The 24756-nt window shown below is 44.1% G+C and overlaps 1 protein-coding gene across 1 annotated transcript; it reads right to left on the reverse strand.

The window, feature by feature from the left end:
- Positions 1–13184: 13184 nt before the first annotated feature.
- Positions 13185–14884, reverse strand: LOC129758746 (DNA translocase FtsK-like). The gene has a single exon (XM_055756344.1). The coding sequence runs from the start codon at positions 14882–14884 to the stop codon at positions 13334–13336; it is 1551 nt and encodes a 516-aa protein (XP_055612319.1). The 3' UTR covers positions 13185–13333.
- Positions 14885–24756: the final 9872 nt, after the last annotated feature.

A 24756-nucleotide genomic window follows, 5' to 3' on the forward strand; every position in this document is an offset into this window, starting at 1 on the left:
ATAGTTCGAAATGAGATGTCAGAAACCGTATTCAAATCCGGATTCATAATCACTATTTCCAAAGATGTAATGGCAAAATTCAAAATTGTTATACATTCTTACATAATTAAAAATTACAGAATTAACTTCAATTGAAAATTACCAACTGTTCTGGTTCGAGGGCCAAGAGTGAAGAGATCTAGATTTTTTCAACATGATTGTTTAATTGCTGCTTATCATAGATACAGCAAATGTATATAAAACGATTACACATTAGAAATAAAAAAGAAAGTCGTTTTTTTCTTCAAAGTTGTAGCAAAAACGATCAAAGTAAGTGTATCTAACTATTAAAAAAAAATCACAAAGTTGCCATTCAAAGTGAAAGTTTTGTATATTTGATGTTAGAAATAATATATTTAAAAAAAATCTTACCTATAATTTCGCCTACGATATGCGGAACTGGAAAAGGCAGTTAAACGAGCTTGTAGACGAGGCAAAAGAGCCTGGACTAACTCCCTAGCCGAAGAGGGAGGAAGAGCCGCTGCCATTGGAGATATCCGATTACTATAAGATATTTCTCGCCGCCTTACTGGTGCAAGGACTAATTTATTTATTTATTTATTTATTTATTTATTTATTTCTGATCAACGGATCACATGTTGATCCCAATGATTACTAATGCAAGAATGCCGCTGAAAGACCGAGCAGGTCAGCTGTTGACCGATCGAACAAATCAGATCTAACGTCGGACTGATAGTTTTGAACAACTCTTCTGAGTTCCGTGTCACAAATAACGATGGCCAACAGAATCCGTAGCTCGAAGCGCCAACAGTAAGTCGCATTAATGGCGTCAACTCGGAAGCGCCCTCGCTGGCTGAAATAGAAGCGGCAATCAAAGTCATGAAATCCAACAAAGTGCTAGAATCGTTTGCATTCCTGCTGAGATGCTCAAAGCAGACCCTACCCTGCGACAAATGTTGCACCGTCTTTTCGCGGACATCTGGGATACTGCGAAATTCCCGGCCGACTGGATGCAGGGTATCCTCGTAAAGGTCCCGAAAAAAGGAGACCTGACAGAGTGCGGCAACTGGCGTGACATAACGTTGATCTGTACACCCCTCAAAGTACTCTGCAAAGTGATCCTGAACAGAATCCAGGAGAAAATCGACGCTACATTCCGACGGCAACAGGCTGGATTCCTTTCCGGACTATAATGTGTGGACCACATCACAATGCTACAAATAATACTGGAACAAATCAACGAATTCCAGGACTCTTTTCTGCTGGTGTTCGTTGATTTCGAAAAAGCATTTGACCACCTAAATCATGAAAACATCTTAGCGGATCTAAGGCGACGAAGAGTCCCAGAGAAACTAGTCCATCTCATTGAAGCACAGTACGAGGCATTTTTGGTTACTGCTGGAGTGAGACAAGGATGTTTCTTATCACCGCTACTTTTCTTTCATCGTAATGGATGGATCGATTCACTGTAGACCAAACCTAGGATTGCCGCGGAATCCTTCGACAAATGAGCAACTGAACGACCTTGACCTGACTGACGATATTGTTTTGCTCACTCGAAGACAACAAGACATGCAGAGTAAACTCGACGACCTCACCGAAAGCTCTAAGGCAGCAGGTCTAAAAATCATTGTCGGAAAGACCAAATCAATGTTAATCAACACAGAAAATCGATCCAATTTCGTGGTAGCAGGGCAACAGGTTGAGAAAGTGGAATGCTTCCAGTATCTTGGCAGCCAGATTACGCCTGACGGTGGTATCAAGAAAGACACCGAAACCCGGATCAGAAAAGCCTGATTTGCGTTTGCGAGTCTCCAAAACAACTTGCGCTCATCACAGAATCACTGCCTGCGGAATATTATCCGCGCTTGGTGGCCTGGCAACAGGATCTCAAACGTCTACATCGTGGGTGTCATCAAAAGGCACTAGAAATCGAAACTCGGGAGCGTAAGTGGAGATTGATTGGGCACACGCTGCGAAGAGATGAACACGAGATTTACAGAGAGGCGCTTGACAGGAATTCAGATGGGCATCGAAGAAGAGGCAGGCCTAGGTACCTAGGTATGTATGATTTCGTTATTTCAATGTTTTTGCTGATCAGAATTCGAATCAAACCAGCACGAAACACAGTTCCATGGCGAACAGTCAAATACTTATCCAGTACACCAATTTTAGTCCGTTTAAGATTTGAATAAACAAAAATTTGATTTAGAAACAGAACTCAGACTTGATATTCAGATTGAGACACATGATTCACGTCAATTACATACAAAATCAAAAATAATAAAATTATTTTACAAATAATTCGTGACACCCTTTCAAAACATAAATCAGGAAATTTCTTTCAATTAACTTGGAGATATGTTAATGATATCAGCAGAGATTTATTAAAGTGAAAGTATGTACAACTAACATTTTTCAACAGAACAGCACATAAGACTATTCAAGTGAATTTCCATCGACCAGACCACTTTGTAAAACTATTTCATAAATAAATATTGGGGCAGCCTACATTGCCATTGATAAAATACAATATAAAATCCATTCATTGATTATTTCTATAGAACTATTGTTATGCTTTGTAATTTTAGTTATACTGCTATGAAGAATAATATAACGTGTCTTAGTTATGTTTAATGTATTGTTTTTTTTCTCATTATACGTGTTAAATTATCCGACATGATGCACTATTATGTTATATGTTATACATAGCTAATCTTCCATGGTAAAAAAGAGGCTTCAAAAGCATCGGTTGAGAACAGTCCTGCATTTATGATATCGTTCACCAAGACAAACTCTGTGGAAAGAAAAAAAAAAGTAAATATGTTAAGTATGAAACTGTGGTATGTTGAATGAAATTTTTAAATATTACTGTAAATTGTGACTTAATAAAAAATAAAGTGGGAACCTTGACCCGAAAATTGAAATTTTCATTTCAAGTCTGAAAGATACAAATACTCTTTAATCTATTTTAAGCATTTTTAATTTTTAGGGAATGTAACGTGTATTCATCGATGAATTGTTTGATACGTTGTTTGATAAATACCCTGATATTGACCACTTGAATGCCGCCTTTCCCCTTGATCAGGCGATGTCACTCTAATATTGTGTTTTTTATGCTGAAGACCATGGATCTGGATTTGCAAGGAAGCATCTCAAATGAATTCATAAAAAAAAACAAATTGTGCTAAATTACGAGGAGATAGCCATTCGAATCTAATAACATTGCATTGATCCTGGAATATCGGGGGAACTGTTTTTCGAATGACCCCAGGATAAGAGATTGAGTGTGAAGTGTTTGACTGCAGTGTCTTACCAACCTCGAAGAGAAGGTTGGGAAGTAGGCGTTGCCTTGCAAGGGCGGCAAAAATTTTGCTCCGTAAAATAAATGTTTTTCCAAATGTAAGAAATAGTATAAATACAATTAATCAAACGTGAAATCCTGCTGATTATAACTGCGAATGTGAATATTGTGAACTAATTGTGAAGTGCGCTGTAGCTAATGGAAAATCCCGTGGATATTTCATGCACCGGAAAGACGTGAGAATCGGCAAAACGGCTTTCAGAAGTTTCGGTTGCAACAGGTCCCACTATCAAAACATGATCAGCCCTGCTTCTGCCAACTAAAGACGAACGGATCCGAATCAGTGAAAAATGTGTCCCTTTTTGGTAAGATCTAATCTTTTCGCAGTTTTATATTTTACATTGTAATTTTTTTTTTACAGAAAACCTATATGAAGCGTTTGGCAGGGACCTCCAAGTTTTATTCCTTCCCTTGTTCCGGTATCTTCTGTGGTATTTACCACATGGTTATTCTGGTCGTAGTAATCTCTCAATGCATGTTAAATGTAACAGAGGTTACATTGAAAAATGAAGAACGCAAATCTTTCATTTTCCATAGGATGCGTACATGTTTTGGCTATGTTGGTAAAAGAAGAAATGGAAAAATTGCCTTATCAACCTCAGAGAAAGATCGGCTTTACATTGATGTTTGCCAACTGATTAAAAATTTCCTGTGCAACAAGAAAGTTCCACTGAACAATCTACAAAAGGAACTATAGTGTTCGTTAGTTATAACCGAAATACCGCAACATTTACCGAACAAACTTCAAAATGATTACCAATTCGACTTTTTTTATTACCGAGCGTTCGGTAATTTTTACCAAACAACTGGTAATAAAAACCGGCAAACTGGTTGTATTTACCCACCAACGATAGTTTTACCGAACACACTTTGAAAGAGTGCCCCAAATTATCCGACTTTTGAAAAGGTTATGCGCTCCAGGTTAAAATTGATAATAGGCTTAAAACCGTATTCGAAAGAAATCGGCCGAAGGGGACCAAAATTATTTGTAAAAAACTGAATTTTTATGTTCCTCCCGAACAAAATGTCATTATCAACAATTAGGTCTAGGATCAATTTTAGCCTGAAGCGCATAACATTTCACAAGTTTAAATTTCCCATACAAATTTGGGGCAGTCTATCGTGCAAAGAAGAAATCAATCTGCAATCTGAGAAATGGAACAGGAGAACGTGTACTTAGCTTGATTTCCGTCAGGATCCTGAATAGCCTTCTCACAGGGAGTTGTAGCGGGCGTGGTCCTGGGCACTTGATTTTTTTTCCTGTCCTTCCACTCAACCTTTTGGTCATCGAATGACATTGTGGTCGCTGAAAATTCAAAAATGATTAAGCGGAACAAGTTAGTGGGGCTGGAGAAATAACGAGAGGAGGCGATGAGTTAGTGGAAAAAGGAGAATGCAGTTGATTATGGAAAGGAGAAGAAGAATGTTTAATGTAGCATTTTATGCCTATAATTTGACAACTGATTTCGGAATATTTTGGGGTCCTGAATTCAAATCGTCCATCCTATCACCTCTAGTTTTGGTCATATGGCGTAGGGAAATTTTCAAATTGATCAGTTTAGAGTAAAATCAATTCTTGGTAGCTGGCAAACTTTAAAAACCTAGGGGAGATGAGGGCATAACGAGCACCCAGGGCATAATGAGCACTCCTTTTTTCTACATAATTACGTATTTTCTTAAACAAATTTTCATAAGGATTTGTTTCGTACCACCCATAGTATTAATTTTTCACCAAAAAAGAATTATCCTTTTCATCTTTACAGAAATATTAAACAAAAACCAGCTAGGTTCTCAAGTGACGAAAATATTATAATTTTTGAGCACCACCAAATAAGCTTTTATGACCTTTAAATCATCTTGATCTGAAGTGTATGCACTACAACATGATCTACACATTGTTTCTCAATTTTCAACATCATAAAATTTTTGATTTTTCACTTTAATCAATTTTAAAACGCTTTTTTACTTTAATTTGTTCACTAGAGGCGAACAGAGCACTTTCAATGAAGGCATAATGAGCATTTTCTACCGGGGAATCTAGCAGCGAATTCAACTCGATGAAGTCAACTGAATAATAGAGCTACAGCTTAGCTTGTTTCGTCTGTCGATTTGGCCTATTGGCAAGAGGTAATCAGTAGACTCGAGTTCGATTCCTGTTCGAGGGGATTTTTTTTTGCACATACCATTCATGATTGATTTTTCTTATTGTTACATTATACGGCTAATAGCATCAAAGCATCATCCGTCAAACAAAACAACAGAAACATAATGTATGAGCATGTGTTAAATCTTTGAATTCTAAAAACAGACCTAGATTATTTTGTTATTGCTTTGTTTGATGAATCTACGCCTCACCGTTCGGTGCAATCATGATCATGAATGATAAATGAAAAAAAAAACACCTCGACCGACCAGGAATCGAACTCGAGCCTACTGATTACCTCTCCGACATCTTACCAATAGGCCAAATCGTCAGACGATACAAGTCAAGCTGTAGCTCTATTAGTCAGTTGACATCATCGAGTCGAATTCGCTGCTAGATTCCCCGGCAGAAAACGCTCATTATGCCTTCATTAATGGTGCTCATACTGCCTCGGGGGGTTTCTCATTATGCCTTTACAGTGACTGGTTTTCAGCTTTCGGCAAAAATTTTTAAGATGCATTTTGAAACGTTTTTATCTGCTTTTTCAAGTTTCATCCAATTAAGCAATAGACTATTTGAGTGTCTGAACACGAAACAATGATGTAATTCACATATTACAGCTGTTCTCTATGGTTAAATAAGCATTTTCCTTAAGGTGGCCATTATGCCCCCATCTCCCCTACCAACATGAAAAGTAAAAAATATGTAAGATATTTAATTTTAAGAAATACAACGCTTTAAAGAAAAACTCATACTACAATCTTTTTTACAAATTTGAATAGAAATACAACAATTTGATAAAGTCATTGAAAATTTAATATGGAAGATCTTGACTCATTTGAAAACATTGTTGAATACTGCAAAACGATTAGACTTATGCTTTAAAAAATATCAAAGATCCCATTTGTTTAACATTTTCTTTTAAATTTCATCAAAATTTTCGTTTTTTGCAGATTTGATAAAAGAATGGCGTATGACTATTATTCTCGGTATTACTAGCTATATTCGAGAAAGTTGATCAGTAAAACCTTTATTTTAATTTTTTTTGTAATGTTCCATAGTTTTGCCAAAACAGCGCACAGATGTATTTAATGAATTTTCAACTACTTTTATAAGTTATCTCGAAAAGCAGTGCTGATAGATTTTTTTTCATATTTGGAATCAGTGCCGAACAAATACTAAAAATAAGCACTTACATTCTTTACACATCGAAAAAATGTGAATTTTGTTGCCTTGTGTTATTTTTTTCGCTTATTGAGTCTACACATTGTAGTTTTTTGAGGCACATACAAATTTATTAAACTGGGACCCCTAACGAATTCGTGATTTTTGAAATTTGCAGGGTTGCTAGCGATTTTTCTTTTTTAAATTCCAAACTCTTTCCCGGTTTTTCCGTTTAAAATGATAAATTTTTCCGATTATTTTTGAATAAGAAATTTTTTCAAATGGAATGGTATTAAGTATACTTAAACGGTTTTTGACACGTAGTCATTTCACATTAAATTGACAGGTCTTTATAAAATATGTTGAAGTTCTTTAGCTTCACTCCCGGCTAGCAATGGGGAGGAAACACAAATCACTAACATTCATAAAATAACGCCACAAAACAAAACCAAATTAAAATATGTTGCTTATAAACTAAATTCTCATGATTTTATTGCATGCCTATTCCTCTATCGCATGCTGGAATCTCCTTCTTCCTGGCTCTAATATAATTTCATCGTTTTCTTCTTCCTCTCTGCCTCGTTCTTCTTCTTCTTCTTCTCCGCCGCGCTCTTCTTTCTCTTCTTCGCTGCCTCGCTCTTCTTCCTCTTCCGCTAAATCACACCTCTTCTTATTCTTCTCGCTCGAACGTCTCTTCTTCTTTTCCCTTTAATCTCGCTTCTGTCCTTCTTCTTTCTGCTTCTTCTTCTTACAAGATCTAGCACTTACTTGTTTTTTCTCATACTCATCTAATTCCTTTCAGCGACCACCTGCGTCATCGGATGACCACCAGCAGTAAAGCGCCGCTCCAGCTCCCGCCGCGAGCAGTTGGATGAGAGAAGCTTCAGCTCCCGACAAAAGACCCCTATTTGGGGTCTGGGCGCCCTTGAGGTTACGCTCTTCAGGCTGCTTTGGTCACCTTCCGAACACCCTACTTTAAGGGTTTGCTGGGCGCACTTGGCTATCGCTGCTAACGCTGCCGCTTGACACAATCAGGCCACCAGATTGCACTTCATCCGACACAAACATACGGTGTGGCTCCAACCAACAAACCGTGGCAGAGTGGATGTCGGCTCTCTCTAAAAGTAGCTCGCAAACGTTATGTTGTTCCGCTGCCCACGAATAAGTAAATATTTACCCGTTCCGAGATGCGTTCACCGGGTTTTCCTGGGTGCGTTTTCTGGTTTCGGCCGGATGTATGCGCTTTGGCGTCCGATGGGGAATTTCCGAGAAATCGTTGCGGCACTTCCAAAAGACAGCTGCCGATGTAGGAGTTTTGGCTCAGTTCTGTGGAATTGCCGCGGTGATTTCTTCCGGCGCAGGAAACAGCAGCACACTCGCGGGAAAATCGACAAAAACGCGATGGCGATTAGCAGAGTCCGAAGCGAAGAATCCTGAGTTGCAGTTTTCCTTGTTCGCTTTTTCCTTTTTCTTGTTTTGTTTACACTCAATTTCAGCTGTAAACAGAGCTGGGCGATGATGACAGGTACACGCAACGAATAAAACAGCAACATATGGTTTAAAAATAAGCTAATTGTTACACAACCCCATTGTCACGGAAAAATTTTTCATGAGCGACGGCTAGGAGCTCATGAAAAATTTATTAAAAACTTCTAATGTTACAGGAAGCTGACTAGAGACGCACATGGAGACGAAGATGGAGCAGACCTCCGCACGAACAACAACGTGCACCACAAATCACTAATTACGCAGGCCTATAGCCCGCCAGATCTTCAATACATTGATACTCCAACACTACACAGCAAGCATCACAATACGCCAACCAGGTTTGGCAGACAACAGGTCTCTAAGTGCGCTTAATCTCTAAATCTAAATCACGTGACAATGGTACATTAAAATAAGATCAAAAACCGTTAAAACAAAGGGCTTAGATCTAACAAATTAAAAAGAATAATAAATAACGAGCAGGTAGTACGTTCAACTTATGGCTAACATTGAACAAATTAAAATCAGTCTTGTTTTGGATGTTTATCGTTACAGTGCGCTGAGTAAGGAAGCATTACCAACCAACCTCGCCATGAGCCCAGAGTAGGAGTTTTACCGCGCTCCCAATTCGCGTTGCTTTTGATTGGTGATTTCATGGCGATCCCCAGATTACACTGTAACATATTGACAATACGACATAGATTAGGGTTAAAATGACACGAATGGGTACGAAGACACTAGTACGGTATGCTCACCAGCTTGGCTCGATTTTTCACGATCGGCTAACGGATTTCAATAGTTTTGGAGGATGTCAACAGGATTGGAGTTTCACTGGATGTTCATAGCTGTTTTGCGCAGTTTGTCTCGATCTGGCAACGGCGTATTAGCGCGTGGCATAATACGACCAGTTTCTCTCGCTCTGGCAAACGGGAGAGCCTGTGGGCTGTGATGATTTGTCTGGTTTGTCACGATCCAGTAACGGCGTGCTAGCGCGCTTGAGCACGGTAAGTTTCTCTCGGTCTTACTAACGGCAAGCCTTTAGGGAGGCCTATGGTGGCATTGTTGTCGAATCAAGTGGTCGTTGAGTGTGCAACTGTGCACTTGTTGACGCTCAAACGATGCTTGGCGAAATTTCGCCGTGATGGACTAGATCGGATGTTGGTTTGCGTTGTCCAAACTTGACCTCCTTTTACTGAGGAGCTTGTCTCAGTATCTTCGTTCAACACCTTTCAGCTCTTGGATTTCTCCTGCGTTGTCGGGGTTTACATGCTGCGTAGACTCGTCGAGGTGTTGAGCAGCGAATGATGCGTACTTCCGGAACGGGGAGGCCTCAACCCATTCTACGGGGACGCTGACTCGCTCTAATCGGGTTCGGTGTCTCTTTCGGTTGGTGGATTTTGGTTTCCGCTATGCGTGTTTTTGTGATCATTGGTCTGTCTTTGTTGACTACCCTAGGTAGTGGACATAGCTCGCCGTTGTTGTACTCGCGAGGAGGTAGATGGAGGTATTGCTCACTGCGCTTTCCAAGGGCTCGATTTCTCCCGATCGGCTAACGGTGTTTTGAACGCTGACGCGGTGGTTCACAGGCTTGGCCTGTAGTCATAGCTGTAAGAAGGCCAGCGAGGAGGTTGGGAGTTGTTCCTGCTCGCTGTGCTTGTTGTTGGCACGATTTGTCCCGATCGGCAAACGGCGTTTCGCTAGCGGTGAACGCTTTAGTTGACAGATGAGGCTCTGTGGTCATAGCTGGCAGTTTGCGTCAGAGAGTCGATATGGTAGTAGCGACGAACATGATGTCTACTCCTCACAACTTCTGCGCAAACTGTGATCCGTGGGGTGTGCGTGGTGTCCTGACAGTCCTTTTCGGCTGTAGCGACATGGTGTTTGGAGCTGCTGTACTTGGATTTCCCGCATTCCAATATCCCAAGCGTCCTTCAACGCTGTATCGGTTCCGCAATTGGACATCTGGACACTAGCTTGATTGTTTAATCCGATAGGATTGGAGGCGAGGTTTCAATAATCATGTGGGTCCGTCAGCCATCTCAATTTCGTGTTTTCCTTCTGCTGGTGGTCGGCGTATTGCTTACATAGCTTTAATCTCTCCTAATCGGCTTTCATGTCCTTGGCATGATACCGACCTGTCTTTCCCGATATAACATCTTCCAGTTCGTAGAGGTTGGTTCCTAGTATTTTCCTCACGATAGCAGGTACAAATTTGGGATCTAATTTCTTATTGATGTGGTCTGCCTTCGATGACAGCGTGAAGTTGCGTCGCCAAACTAAATCTCCTACACTGAATGGAGCTAGCTTTTTATTGATGTCATACCGTTGTTTCGCTTTTGTGTGATTGCTTTTTATGCGTTGTTGGATAAATTCATGTATCCGACGAATGGTTGATAATCTCATGTCCTGTGCCACTTTAGGATCCTTTGGTGTGTTGATGTCTTGCTGCGTATACAGATCCGTGTGAAGAAGCAAGTCTCTGCCGAAGTTAGCCTGGTGTGGACTTATCCCGGTGACCTCATGTTTGGCACTGTTTATGGCGGCCGTAATGGCCGACAGGTTAACATCCCAGTCACGATGGTCCTCTTCAATTAGTGCCCTGATGCAGGTTATTAGCACCCGGTTGACTCGTTCGGCGTTGTTCACCATCGGGCAGTAGTACGCAGTAGTCATGTGTATGATCTGATGTTTTTCCAGTAGTGTTTTGAAAGCTGATGACACGAATTGCTTACCGTTGTCTGATAATATGATTCGCGGTTTCGAGAACTTTAAAAACACCTGTTTTTCTAAAAAGTCTACCGTTTTGACAGAGTCTGCGGCTCGCATGGGATGAACAATGATGTACTTGGTAACCCAGTCTACTACGACCAGCATGACTGTGTTCCCTGCTTTTGATCTGGTCAACGGTCCAACAAAATCTACCGAAATCAATTCCCACGGCAGTCGTGCCGGCTTCGCGGCTCCCATGGTTGGCATCATTGTTGTATTCGGTGCTTTACATGCTTTGCATACATTACAGTTGCGTATGTATTGGCGAACTTCTTGTTGCATTTTCGGCCAGTAGAAGTAACTTTGGATTTTCTGCCAAGTTTTGTAGAATCCCAAATGAGCAGCGGATGGTGCATCGTGGTATCTATGGAGTACTTCTTCTCGCTTACTCTCCGGAATTACTTTTTTCCACCTGTGTATAATGTTTCCTCCTTCATCCTTTGCAGAACAATTTTTATACAGCTCGTTGTTGATAATGCGGAAATCTGGAAATCGCTTCGAATCGCTTTGTATTTTGTTGATGAGTCCTTTGTACCAGCTATCTGATGTAGAAGTCGTTGCGGTTGTCACTGAACATACAATCCTTGATAACGCGTCCGGTACGGTGTTGCAGCTGCCTTTACGGTAACGAATTTCAAAGTCGAAGGCATTTAACCTCAGTAGCCAGCGGCTCATCAGTGCGGTTGGGTTCTTCATCGACTTTAAGTAGGATAGAGCTGCGTGATCACAGTATACGACGAATTTGACTCCCTCTATATATCCTCTAAAGTGTTCGATCGCCCGAATTACTGCTAAACATTCTCTTTCCGTTACTGAATACTTTTTCTCTGATGTTGAAAGCTTTTGAGAAAAGTAGCCAATGGGGTGCTCTTCACCATTAAACTCCTGTGTTAAAACAGCTCCGATTGCTACGTCGCTTGCATCGCATGCTATAGCAAACGGCTGCGTGTAGTCCGGCATTGCTAAGACTGGTGCTGAAACTAAGGCCGACTTTAATTTCCAAAAAGCGTCTTCTGCTTCTCTTGTCCACACAAACTTCTTTTTGGTCTTGGTTAGTTCTGTAATGGGTGCTGCCAGTTTTGAAAAATTGCTGATAAATCTTCTGTACCAATTGCAAAGACCCATGAAGCGTTGGACTTCCTTACGGCTTTGTGGGATCGGGAACTTGGCTATGCATTCGGTTTTCTCTTCATCTACGTGCCAGCCATTTTCATTTAAAATGAACCCCAGGTACTTTATCTTTTGACGACAGAACTTGGATTTTTCGGCCGATATTGTCAGCTGTGCTTTCTGTAGCCTTTGTGCTACTTCGGTTAGTAACTGGATGTGCTGATCAAACGTTCTAGAACATATTATGATGTCATCTAAGTAGTGGAATACGAATGGTTCCATGTCCGAAAAAAGGTGTGTCATGAGACGTGAGAGAGCTTGACTGGCCGTACAAAGGCCGAACGGAACCACCTTAAATTGAAAATGGCCTCTTGATGGGATTGTGAAGGCTGTCAAAGGTCTTGAATCGCTGTGCAAGGGTAGTTGCCAAAAAGCATCCTTCAAGTCTAGCGAGCTGATGTATGCGCAGCCCCCTAGGTTGTTTATGATGGATGCCATCTGTGGGATCGGGTATCCCTCGTTTACCATAACGCTATTCAAGTGTCTTGCGTCTAAGCATACTCTGTAGCTTCCATTCTTTTTTTTGACAGCTACCAACGGGTTATTCCACGGCGAAAATTTTGCCTCCTCTATGACGTTCAATGACAACATCCTATCGATCTCTTTGTTCACTTCTCGCAGTACGTAAGGGGACATGGGATAGTAGCGTTGCTTTTTCGGCGGCGAATTTCCCACGTCGATGCGATGTTCGTAGAGATGTGTTTTTCCAAGTACTCCTTCAACGGCGATGGGAAACTGCGCTATTGTGATGTCCAGCTTTCGTTTTTCGTCTTGGCTCAAGGGTTTGAGTGGCTCGTCTATCTCCATGGATTCAGTGTCCGTTTCTAATGAGTAGCATACCGCCTTCACGTTGAACTGATTCCAAAAGTTCATCCCTAGTATGATGCATTCAGGAATTGATGGGATCAGAAGCATAGGGATTGTTTCGGTAATGTTGTTGTATTGCACCGGCAAGCGCACGAAATATTCTACACTGTGCCTGGTTCCATCTGCCGTTTTGATTCCTGCTCTCATTTCATTCTTCCGCAAACCTAGATCCTCTACTATTTTTACGTATTTTCCACCCATCAGCGAACAGGTCGCACCGCTGTCGAGTAACGCCGTGAATTTTTTGCCCAACACGCTAATTACGGCATGTGGTCTGTTGTCTCCTCCGGGATTGATAATGAGCGAATCTATCTGTGCAAACTCAGGAATATTTGAGGGGTCGTCGAATGTAAGCGAAGAACCATTTCCCTCTATTGCTGATTCCCCGCCTGAGGGTTTTCCGCGTCTGTTCGGCAGGTGAAGCAGCTTCTTAATGAGTAACCTTTGCGCCCACAACGGTAGCAGAATAATATCGCCTGAGGCAGTGGGCAGTTCATGAATCTGTGGCCTTCCTCATCGCAATTCCAACAAATTCGGTTTGGTTGCCTATAAATTGGTCCTCCTGCTACTGTTAGATATCTCTGCTGTCCAACTGTAGCGCTTTGCGCTATTTGCGGTTGATTGTACGGTTGCGATGGTAGTTGTTGTCCCGTAGTTTCTTGTTGTCCATACCAGTTTTGGGAATAAAAACTTTGCTGGTGAGGTTGTTGATACCCTTGATGCTGTTGATCTTGTTGCTGCGGTTGTTGATACTCCCGTCGCTGTTGATATTGTTGTTGTGGTTGTTGATATTGTTGCTGTGGTTGTTGATATTGTTGCTGTGGTTGTTGATATTGTTGCTGTGGTTGTTGATACTCTCTTTGGTGCACGTAAAGCGAGGGCTGCTGCTGCCTTGTCAGCGTCGTTTGCATGAATGTTCTCGGAGGCTGCTGCTGTTCTTGCCTCAGTGCTTGAGAATAACTTCCGACCGGCTGATGGGATCCCCATGAACCTGCTGATGTTTGCTTTTGTTGCGTGATTGTAGGTCTGCTATCGTCTTTATTAAATCGCGCTTTTATAGCGTTCACCTCCTCCATCAATTTCTCCATTTTGAATAATGCTTCTTCCTCGGTTTGTTCAGGCGATTCGTTTGCCGCTGCTTGAGTAGCTGCCTCGTTTCGAACGGTGTTTCCTTCCACAACGCTGACTCTGTTGAACCTTGGAGGTTGGTTATTGGAATGCGGTCTTTGCACAGGAGCTGGTGTAGCAAAGCTTGGTTCGAGCAAAGTTGTTGGAGCTATTGACATGCTACGCTGTCTGCTGAGGAGTGCTCTGGTTTCATCGTAGCTTTCACAAACATCTGCTAAATCTTCCAGAGTTGTCGGTCTGGCTGCGGCAACCACTGTCGCATACGCTGCACTCATGTTTTTCTTCACAATAAAGAATTTTTCTCCTTCGTTCAGCGGTGGACTCACGAATCTAAATAACGTAGTTATCTCGCGATAATACTTTGAGAAGGATTCGTTTTGACCCTGCAATCGGAAGCTAGCTTCCAATCGAAGAATGTGGGCGTATTCTTTGGGTAGGAATTCTCGACGTATCTCGTTCTTGAACGCCTCCCATGAAGTTAACATCCCTTGAGCCATAGCTGTGATGTACCATTTGAGAGCATCGTCCCTCAATAGGTGCTTAATGGATGCCATAAGAGCGTCCTCGCTCAAGTCCTCCGAAGCTGCAAACATTTCAACTTGGTCGAGGAAGATGTTCAGCGATGTTGTATCCTTCTCGCCGCGAAACGTGCATGCCCAATTGTGTACCGCTTTCGTCCATCTTCTATGATTGGCAGGCTCGTTGCTTTGCGGTTCTCTGTTGATATGCCTTAACAAAGCGCTCACCACATCTCCTTGCCGGTTGTTGTTGTCGATGGCATGATCTCTCTGCATTCTATTTTGCTCTGTGAGCAATTCGTACTGCCCACGCAGCCAGATTAACTCCTCGCGTTCTTGTGTGACGGATCGCTTACCGTAGACGAAGCTACGAAATTAATAACGCTCGAAAACTTTAAATTTGAGTTTCTTTATAAATCTTGCAACGTTTTACCCACATTTCCCCCATAGCATTTTCATTCAGATTCTATTTAACTTACGGCATTCTCCATGAAGGCGCTGCAGCGCACTGAGTGGCCACGAAGCTTTTCCTCTTCCGCCTTGGTGTGGGCAAACCTCCTCTCGCCGCCTCCGGCATCATGCCCCAAAGGATTTTTCCGATGCCTCCGCTGGTACGCCGACCACAGATGCAGTCGAGTAGTGCCGTTGCTGATGAATGGCCCAACGCCACAGTTGATTCGATAATGGCAGGTTCCGTCGAAGATTGCAGTCGAAACTGCCGATGATGATGTGTGGCCCAAATGCCACAGTTGATTCGGCGACCACCGATGCAATCGGAAAGTGCAGTCGCAACTGCCGATGATAATACGTGGCCAAATGGTACCGTTGATGCGACGACCGCAGATGCAGTTGATGAGTACAGTCGAGACTGCCGATGGTAGTGGATGGCCAAAGGCCACAGTTGATTTCACGACCGCCGGTGCAGACGAAAGTGCAGTCGAAGCTGCCGATGATGATGTGTGGCCCAAATGCCACAGTTGATTCGGCGACCACAGGTGCAGTCGTAGAGTGCAGTCGAAGCTGCAGATGACAATAAGTGGCCAGATGCCACAGTTGATTGCACCGCTGCAGGTGCAGCCGAAAGGTGCAGTTGAGGCTGTCGGTGAAGTCGTATGGCTAATTGCCACCTTTGAAGTTGCCAGCGCGGGCACGTTGTGGCCGAGGCGAGGCAAGCAGTTGCGACCGAGAGTTCCGGTGATGCTGAATGGCTAAATGCAACCTTTCCTCCGGCGATAGTTGCGGGAATCGATGGAAATTTCTTCCCCGAGCCAAAGGTGCTGACAATTGAATTGGAAAAAGAAGGCCGCCTGAGCGACCCTCTTATTCTTTTGCTTTCCCGAAGCTTTACGCTTCCCTCTCGCGCCAGTTCACCCTTTTAGGTGGGCGGGAGAACACCTTTCAGTGGGGCTCTGCCCTCTAATCTTCCTCGAGCACGTGCCGCGTGGCTGGTAGGCGCCTTGTCGGAGCTTTTCCTTTCTGTTTGTGCTGCAGAGCTGTCGTAGTTCCTACCCGATTTTCTCGGAATTTTCCCGGAATTTTCACTGCCGCGCTGCACTTCGCTCTCGTAGCGATCTTGTTTTTATTCGCACCCGTACGGAATGATGATGACATTTCCCGGGTTTTCCAGCTCACGCTAAACGTGAAATACCGTGTATTTTACACGCCGAGTATTTTGTCGTGTTTTTGGGTAAATTTTAACGACACGCTATGAATTATCAACATGGGGATGGGTTTTTTGGTTGCCAAATTATCGTATCATATTATTTAGGACTAGAAACATCAAATGAACTTTAAATTGTAACACAACATTGCTGCTTAGGCAGAAATTTTCATGGATCATGACAGGGATCCATGAAAATTTCTTATCCTGCTCTAGAAATTCGATGGAGTTTAACGACTACTTTCCGATTCAATCTCGGAAGCTTATCACCTTCCCTATAGGTGTTTACAGCTCAATAAACAAACTCAATACAAACGGTACTCAAAACCAACTAATCTTGGCAATTATCCAAATACAAAACAACTCTAAGCCATCGAATTATGGCAGATTGTGTCGGTAGGTACCAGCAAATGTGGCAGATTTTTCCATCGAACTCTGAGAAAATTCAACAATATTACTCCCACATCAGCAGCTTACAATTATCCTAGATCTAATAGCCATTGTAATAAAGAATGACTAAGATCTTACGAGTAGGACTTAACAAAACAAATTAGGCGATACTGGTATACTGGTTAAAACGAAGCAACAGAAGTCTAGGGAAAAGAGGGATTTAGTCCTCCAAGTTACGAAGAGCCCAAGATAGAGGTTTTACCGCGCCTCCAGATCGCGTTCCTTTTGAATTGTCTTGGCAACCCCCTTTGACAACTGTGCATGATCCTTAACATACGATTTTAATATGATTTCGCATTTATAGAAGACAGTTTTACTGTCGGCACTTATTCTAAACGATGTTCCTCTTCGTTTTTTATGGCTTTGACCATAGTAGGTCTTCTGGCTATAATGGAGGAAGTTGGGAGATTGCTTTTTGGTTTGACGACCAATTTCTTGATCGGGAGTCTTAATCGGGACGTCTTAACCGGTTGTTGTGGTAAGTTGAAAATAGTCTTGATCGGGTCGTCTTGGTTGGTTGTAGGTAGTCTTCATCGGGTAGTCTTGATCGGGTGGTTTTGATCGGGTAGTCTTGTTCGGGTGGACTTGATCGGGTAGTCTTGATCGGGAGTTCATGGTTGGTTGAAGGTTGTCTCAATCGGGTAGTCTTAATCGGGTTGTCGTAATCGGGATTGTTTATAGATGTCACTATTCGGTTCTTCTTTCATCCAGGATGCTTGGTCGAATTATGGTCCTCCGGACTAGGAGAAAGTCAAAAGGAATCTTGCAACCTCTTTAAAGCAACACTGGGCGTTGTCCTGTTGATGCTTTGCTTGTTCAGCAGTGTTCGTGTTTGTGGGACAAAATCGGATGTTGATGCTGCTGCTATTGATCTCCTTCAGACGGCGCCTTCTTCCGGAGTCGTTGAGCATGGCAGATGGGGTGGTGGTGACGATAGACGTGTTTTTGCATCGACGATGATTTTGTTGACTACCTTGGGTAGTGGACATAGCTAGACTTTTTTATGTACTCACGAGGAGGTAGAGAAAAGCTATTGCTCACTGCGTTTTCCAGATGCACGATTTTTCCCGATCGGCCTAACGGTATTTCCTGCGCTGTTGCGCTTGGTTGACAGGCTTTGGCTGTGGTCATAGCTGAAGGTCTTGTATTGATTTGGAGATTGATAGGGTTGGTGGATGATCTCCCAGTTGTGGTAGTACCGACTGGCGTGTTTTGACTTCGAGAGGATCTTGTCGACTACCTTGGGTAGCGGTCATAGCTAGATTATGATAGGCGTGTGGATTTCGATAGTTAGCGAGAGAAAGTCGATATGGTAGTAGCGGCCGTCATGATGTCTACCCCTCACAACTTCTTCGCATAACTGTATTCTGTGGTGCTGAATCCTCTTCTTGATGTCCTGACAATCCTTTCAATTGCAGCGACGTGGTTTTTGGAGCTGCTGTACTTGGCTTTCCGAACATTCCAATATCCCGAACCTGGATGGGTTCTCTGCGATGGTGTGTAGCGCCTGGCTACGGTGGCTCACCAGTGCTACTATCCCCAGCGCTGCTACGCTGCTTCAGATGACAGGATTGCATTCTGGACAATGAGTGGCGGCAATCCCACGCAAGGTTGCCAGCCCTCTCCAAATTCTGATGAACTTCCTGGCAGAGTTCTCAGAGTCCTTTCAGCCGACGCTGGTCCCACGCAAGGCCGTTGTCTCCTTCATAAACGCCTACTTCGTTGTGTTCGTCGGTGTCCTAGCGACGAATTAGCATCAGCTGTGCTTCATTGAGTTGTTCGAATGGAAGAGTTCTGCATAATTTACTCCGAGTTGTTGGCGGCGAGGTTTCAAAGATGATGTTGGTCCTTCAGCCTTCTCCATTTCGTATTTTGTGCTCCGAGTGAGCTTGTGGTCAGCGTTGTTGCTTACATAGCTTGAATGGTTAATCAGGTTTGATGTCCTTCACATGGTAGCGTCCACGCTTTCCTGTGACGACATCCTCTAACATATACAAATTCGCTCCCAGTTTCTCCTTCACGATGGCAGCGATGAACTTCGGATCCAGCTTCTTGTTTATATGATCCGCCTTCGACGATAGTATAAACGAACGACGCCATACTAGCTCGCCCGGTTGGAATGAGACAGTGCGCTTCCGTAGATCGTAGCGTTCCTTCGTTCTCTCGTGGTTCTTCTTGATTCGCTGCTGAATGAACTTGTGAATCCTGTTGATTGCGGACAACCTCATCTCCTGTGCGACCTTTGGATCATCTGACACGTTTAAGTCTTGCTGAGTGTAGAGGTCCGTGTGCAGCAAAAGTTCCCGACCGAAGTTGGCGAAGTGTGGGCTGACCCCGGTGGATTCGTGCTTCGCACTGTTGATAGCGGCGGTGATGGCTGCCAGATTCTTGTCCCATTCGCGGTGATCTTCCTCCAGCAAGGAACGAATACATGTAATGAGAACTCTGTTTACCCGCTCGGCGTTGCTGACCTGCGGTGCGTAGAATGCTGTCTTCATGTGGATGATGTTGTGACGGCTAAGCAGCGCTCGAAAGACTTGTGACTCGAACTGCTTCCCGTTATCTGACAGTACTATCCTCGGCCTGGAGAATTTCAGGAAAACCTTTTCCTCGAGAAACTCGACCATCTTAGTTGAATCGGCTGCTCGCATCGGGTGGGCAATGACGTATTTGGTAATCCAGTCGACGATGACCAGAAGAACTGTGTTGCCTTTCTTGGATCTTGTGAGTGGTCCGACGAAGTCGATGGATATTAACTCCCACGGTACCTTTGCTGGCTTGAGTTTCCCCATCTGCGGCATCATTTGCTTGTTGGGAGCTTTGCTGGCTTTGCACGTTGCGCAAGCCTTTACGTATCGAGCGACCATGTCCTGCATCTTCGGCCAGTAATAGTGTAGTTGAAGTTTGTGCCATGTTTTGTAGAAACCTAAGTGCGCGGCTGAGGGCGAATCGTGAAAACGACGAATCAATTCTGCTCGTTCTTCTTCTGGAACGATCTTCTTCCATCGATGACTGATGACCCCCGTCTCGTCTTTGACCTGGCAATTCTTGTAGAGTTCTTCGTTTGCTATTCGAAAGTCCGGATATTTTCCACCTTGATTGTTCACCTGTTTGAGAAGGTTTTTGTACCACGGATCGTGTACCTGCGTGATTGAGAAGACCAATGAACAAACTATCCTGGACAGTGCGTCTGGAACGATATTGCAGCTGCCTTTCCTGTATCGTATCTCAAAATCGAACGCGTTGAGCCTCAACAACCACCTGCTCATCAGGGCCGTTGGATTCTTCAAAGTTTTCAGGTAGCTGAGGGCGGAATGGTCACAGTAAACCACGAAATGAACTCCTTCTACGTAGCCACGGAACTTTTCAATCGCTCGTATTACGGCCAGGCATTCCTTCTCAGTTACGGTGTATTTCCTTTCCGAAGAAGAGAGTTTTTGTGAAAAGTAGCTGATTGGGTGTTCGTCTCCGTCGAATGTCTGCGTCAACACGGCTCCAATTGCCATATCGCTGGCATCGCAAGAGATAGAAAATGGCTTCGTATAGTCCGGCATGGCTAAGACTGGAGCTGTTACTAGGGCCGACTTGAGTTTGAGGAAAGCTTCCTCGGCTGCTGTTGTCCAACGAAACTTCGTCTTGGTTTTCGTAAGCTCGGTGATGGGAGCGGCAATCCGGGAGAAATCGGAGATGAAACGACGGTACCACCCACACATTCCCAGAAACCGTTGGACTTCCTTCCTGGTTGTTGGTGCGGGGAATTTGACAATACACTCTACTTTCTCGTCGTCCACCTTCCAGCCTCCTTCGCTGAGAATGTATCCGAGATATTTGATCTGCTGCCGACAAAACTTGGACTTCTCGGCCGAAATAGTAAGCTTTGCACGATGTAGTCTGGCTGCGACTTCCTTAAGGACTGAGATGTGTTCCTCAAACGACTTGGAGCATATGATGATGTCGTCTAAATAATGGAAGACGTACGGTTCCATGTCCGCAAACAAGTGAGTCATAATTCTCGCTAGACCTTGGCTGGCCGTGCAGAGTCCAAAAGGGACCACCTTAAATTGAAAGTGCCCTCGGGAAGGTACGGTGAATGCCGTTAGTGGCCTCGATTCCTTGTGAAGCGGCATTTGCCAAAAAGCATCTTTGAGATCTACCGACGATATGAATGAACAACCTCCTAGATTGTTGATAATCGAAGAAATCTGTGGGATTGGGTAGCCCTCGTTGACCATAATGGAATTCAGATGCCTTGCATCCAAGCAGACGCGGTAACTCCCGTTTTTCTTCTTAACTGCCACAAGTGGGTTGTTCCATGGCGAAAAAACTGCCTCCTCGATCACATCCAACGAGATCATCCTGTCTACTTCACGGTTGACCTCCTCCAGGACATATTGAGACATTGGATAATATCGCTGCTTCCGTGGCGTGGCGTTGCCCACATCTATACGGTGTTCATAAAGCTCTGTTCTTCCCAATTTCCCTTCCTCGGCTTTCGGAAATAGCTTGATTGTCTCATTCAGTATCTGGCGTTGTTGTACCGATAGTTCCTTCATCGGCTCTGCTTCAAGTTCTTGCTCATCAGTTATCATTGAACAGCATACCGCTTTGACTCCGAACGTTTGCCAAAAGTTCATGCCCATGATGGCGCAGTCTGGCAGACTTGGCACAAGAAGGACTGGTAATATTTCATTTCGATTATTGTATGATATCGGTAGACGTGTGAAGTGATTGATTTTGTGTGGAGTTCCATCCGCTGTCTTGATCCCACCGTTCAGTGCTTCCTTTCGCAACCCTAGCTCTTCCACAATTTGTGCTTTACTACCACCTAGCAACGAACAGTTCGCTCCACTGTCCAACAAGGCTGTGATTTTCTTTCCTAGGATGTCCAGAACGGCGTGTGGACGGTTGTCATGTCCGGGATTGATGATTATAGAGTTGATGTTTTGAAGGTCGGGAGGTATTGACGGTTGATTGATGTGTTGCGAAGAATCTGGCCCTCCATCTACCACTTCCTCGCTGCGGCGTTTTCCGCTTCGCTGTTACAAACAAGACAGCTGCGTAACGTGTAACCTTTTCGACCGCATCTATAGCAAAAGAGAATTGCCTGTGCCTTCGTGCAATCCGGAAACCTATGCCCCTCCTCATCGCAGTTCCAGCAAAGCGCTGGACGGTACGCTGTATGCTGAACAGGATCTAGATCGTACATGTTGCTAGCTGCTTGCTGAAGCTGCTGGTTCTGGAGCTGTGATGAATAGTGCTGTTGGAATTGACGTTGAAGCTGCTGTTGCTGAGGCTGTTGCTGTTGAGGCTGCTGCTGTTGTTGCTGCTGCTGCCGCGGTGCCCATTTAGCTTGCTGTTGCAACGGATGCTGTATTCGATAGTTCTCCGCTTGACTGCCTTGCCGATTCACTATATTATTCTGCCCTGCCGAAGTTGTAGGCGGTTGCAGACGCTGATCCGGTCGCTGTAGAGAGTTTTGCTGCTGTAGCCCTGTATTGAAACGATTCGGTCTGCGTTCCAGTTGAAGCTTCATGGCACAAACTTGCTCGTACAACTGTTCGTATTTCTCCTGCCAATCGACGAAATCTTGTGGAGTCGTGTGCTCCTCTGTCTGGTGATAGGACGTTGTCGCCTGCTCCATTACCACTCGTTCTTGATTATCGGCTTCCACTGCATGAACCCTGTTGAAACGCTGCTGTTGATGCTGCGTCGCCTGTGCACGACCCGGTGCCGGTGTAGCGAAGTTTGGTTCCAATAGAGCTGTATGGGGTATTGGAATCCTGCGCTGTCTGCTTAGCAATAACCTGGTTTCATCGAAGTTGCTGCATACATCCAATAACTCCACCAGTGTTCTCGGTTGACGTGCTGTAACGATGGTAGCGTACTCCATGTTCATGTTCTTCTTCACCATGAACATCATTTCCTCTTCGGTGAGCGGCGGCTCGATGAACCGAAATAGCGTTGAGATGTCTCGGTAGAATTTGCCAAAGGGTTCATCGGGACCTTGATATCGGAAACTAGCTTCTTGACGCAGTATTTGTGCGTATCCACTCGGTAAGAACTCACGACGAATCTCTCGCTTGAATGCTGACCACGAAAGAAGAAGTCCTTGGGCTAACGCCCTGGAATACCAATCAAGTGCGTCTTCCAACAGAAGGTGTTTTACTGAAGCAAGAATAGTTCGATCGCTAAGCCCTTCGGATCTGGCAAACGTCTCGACCCTGTCGAGGAAGATATTGAGTGACGTCGTGTCCTTTTCACCCCGGAATTTGAACGGCCAGTTGTGAATCGCCTTCACCATTCGCTGCTCCTCGTGTCCGAAGCTTCTGCTGGAGTGTGGAGAACTGCCACCATAATTTCGCTGCCTCCTCTGCCGATGTTGAAGATCCACACGCAACTCGTCGATAACGTCTACGGACCTTGAACCCACTTCTGCTTCGATGTTGAAGTTCGTCGGACTCCGGACGTCCACTTGCTCTTGCTGCTTACCAGCTAAACCTTCGACCTGCTCTCGTGGTTGACCAGTAGCTCCCCTACGTCGATTTGGAACAGCTTGTCCCCAGCTTGGATTGTCGTCTTCATCTCTGCATTCTGCTATTTCACTGATCGGCTCACTCAATCTACCACTTAAGTTTCCCGAATCACTGCGCACTACTTTATTGACAGCGCTGTTGATCTCTGAAATCAACATCTCGACCAAATCGCTTAAAATCTTACGCGCTTCCTTTACCGAAGAGACCGGAGGTATTATTGATAAACGTTGCCGGTAATGTAACAATCTCGACCGAGCGCAAGCCATTTGCTCCGAGTTGCCATTCTGTATAGCTAAATCTACGAAGTTTTTTAGTTCTTGAATTGCCAACTGACAGGCTTCGACATTTGATTCCGGAGACATCGCGTATTCAGAGCTAACGTAATTAGTTTCTCTTAATATGTCCTCTTGGACTAGTGCCTTTAATTTAACAACCTTCGCCCTTCTGGTGCTAGGTGCTAGGTTTGTTACATGGCGCAAGGCCAGTTCGTATGCAATTTCCTCATCACTGAGGTGAAATAATTCTATTCTAGAATTCATTGTGAATGGATCAAATAACCAGTAAAAATGTGTTACGATACGATAATGTACGAAGAATGATACGATATTTCAAAAAACGAGCGATAATAATAATGATTATTAACTAACAATAATAATCATAATAATCGTGAACGTATTCACAAAATAATAATAATAATACTTTTGATTACTACATTAACTTCAACGAACAATAATTAAATAAACAGGTTCGTTTTGTTGGGCGCCATTTGTGACGGATCGCTTACCGTAGACGAAGCTACGAAATTAATAACGCTCGAAAACTTTAAATTTGAGTTTCTTTATAAATCTTGCAACGTTTTACCCACATTTCCCCCATAGCATTTTCATTCAGATTCTATTTAACTTACGGCATTCTCCATGAAGGCGCTGCAGCGCACTGAGTGGCCACGAAGCTTTTCCTCTTCCGCCTTGGTGTGGGCAAACCTCCTCTCGCCGCCTCCGGCATCATGCCCCAAAGGATTTTTCCGATGCCTCCGCTGGTACGCCGACCACAGATGCAGTCGAGTAGTGCCGTTGCTGATGAATGGCCCAACGCCACAGTTGATTCGATAATGGCAGGTTCCGTCGAAGATTGCAGTCGAAACTGCCGATGATGATGTGTGGCCCAAATGCCACAGTTGATTCGGCGACCACCGATGCAATCGGAAAGTGCAGTCGCAACTGCCGATGATAATACGTGGCCAAATGGTACCGTTGATGCGACGACCGCAGATGCAGTTGATGAGTACAGTCGAGACTGCCGATGGTAGTGGATGGCCAAAGGCCACAGTTGATTTCACGACCGCCGGTGCAGACGAAAGTGCAGTCGAAGCTGCCGATGATGATGTGTGGCCCAAATGCCACAGTTGATTCGGCGACCACAGGTGCAGTCGTAGAGTGCAGTCGAAGCTGCAGATGACAATAAGTGGCCAGATGCCACAGTTGATTGCACCGCTGCAGGTGCAG

The sequence above is a fragment of the Uranotaenia lowii genome, chromosome 3 (genome assembly GCF_029784155.1).
Source record: "Uranotaenia lowii strain MFRU-FL chromosome 3, ASM2978415v1, whole genome shotgun sequence".
NCBI lineage: Eukaryota > Metazoa > Arthropoda > Insecta > Diptera > Culicidae > Uranotaenia > Uranotaenia lowii.

Bases quoted from the DNA above. Each gene is read 5' to 3' on its own strand.
- LOC129758746 (XM_055756344.1), bottom strand. From the start codon at position 14,884: ATGCAGAGAGATCATGCCATCGACAACAACAACCGGCAAGGAGATGTG.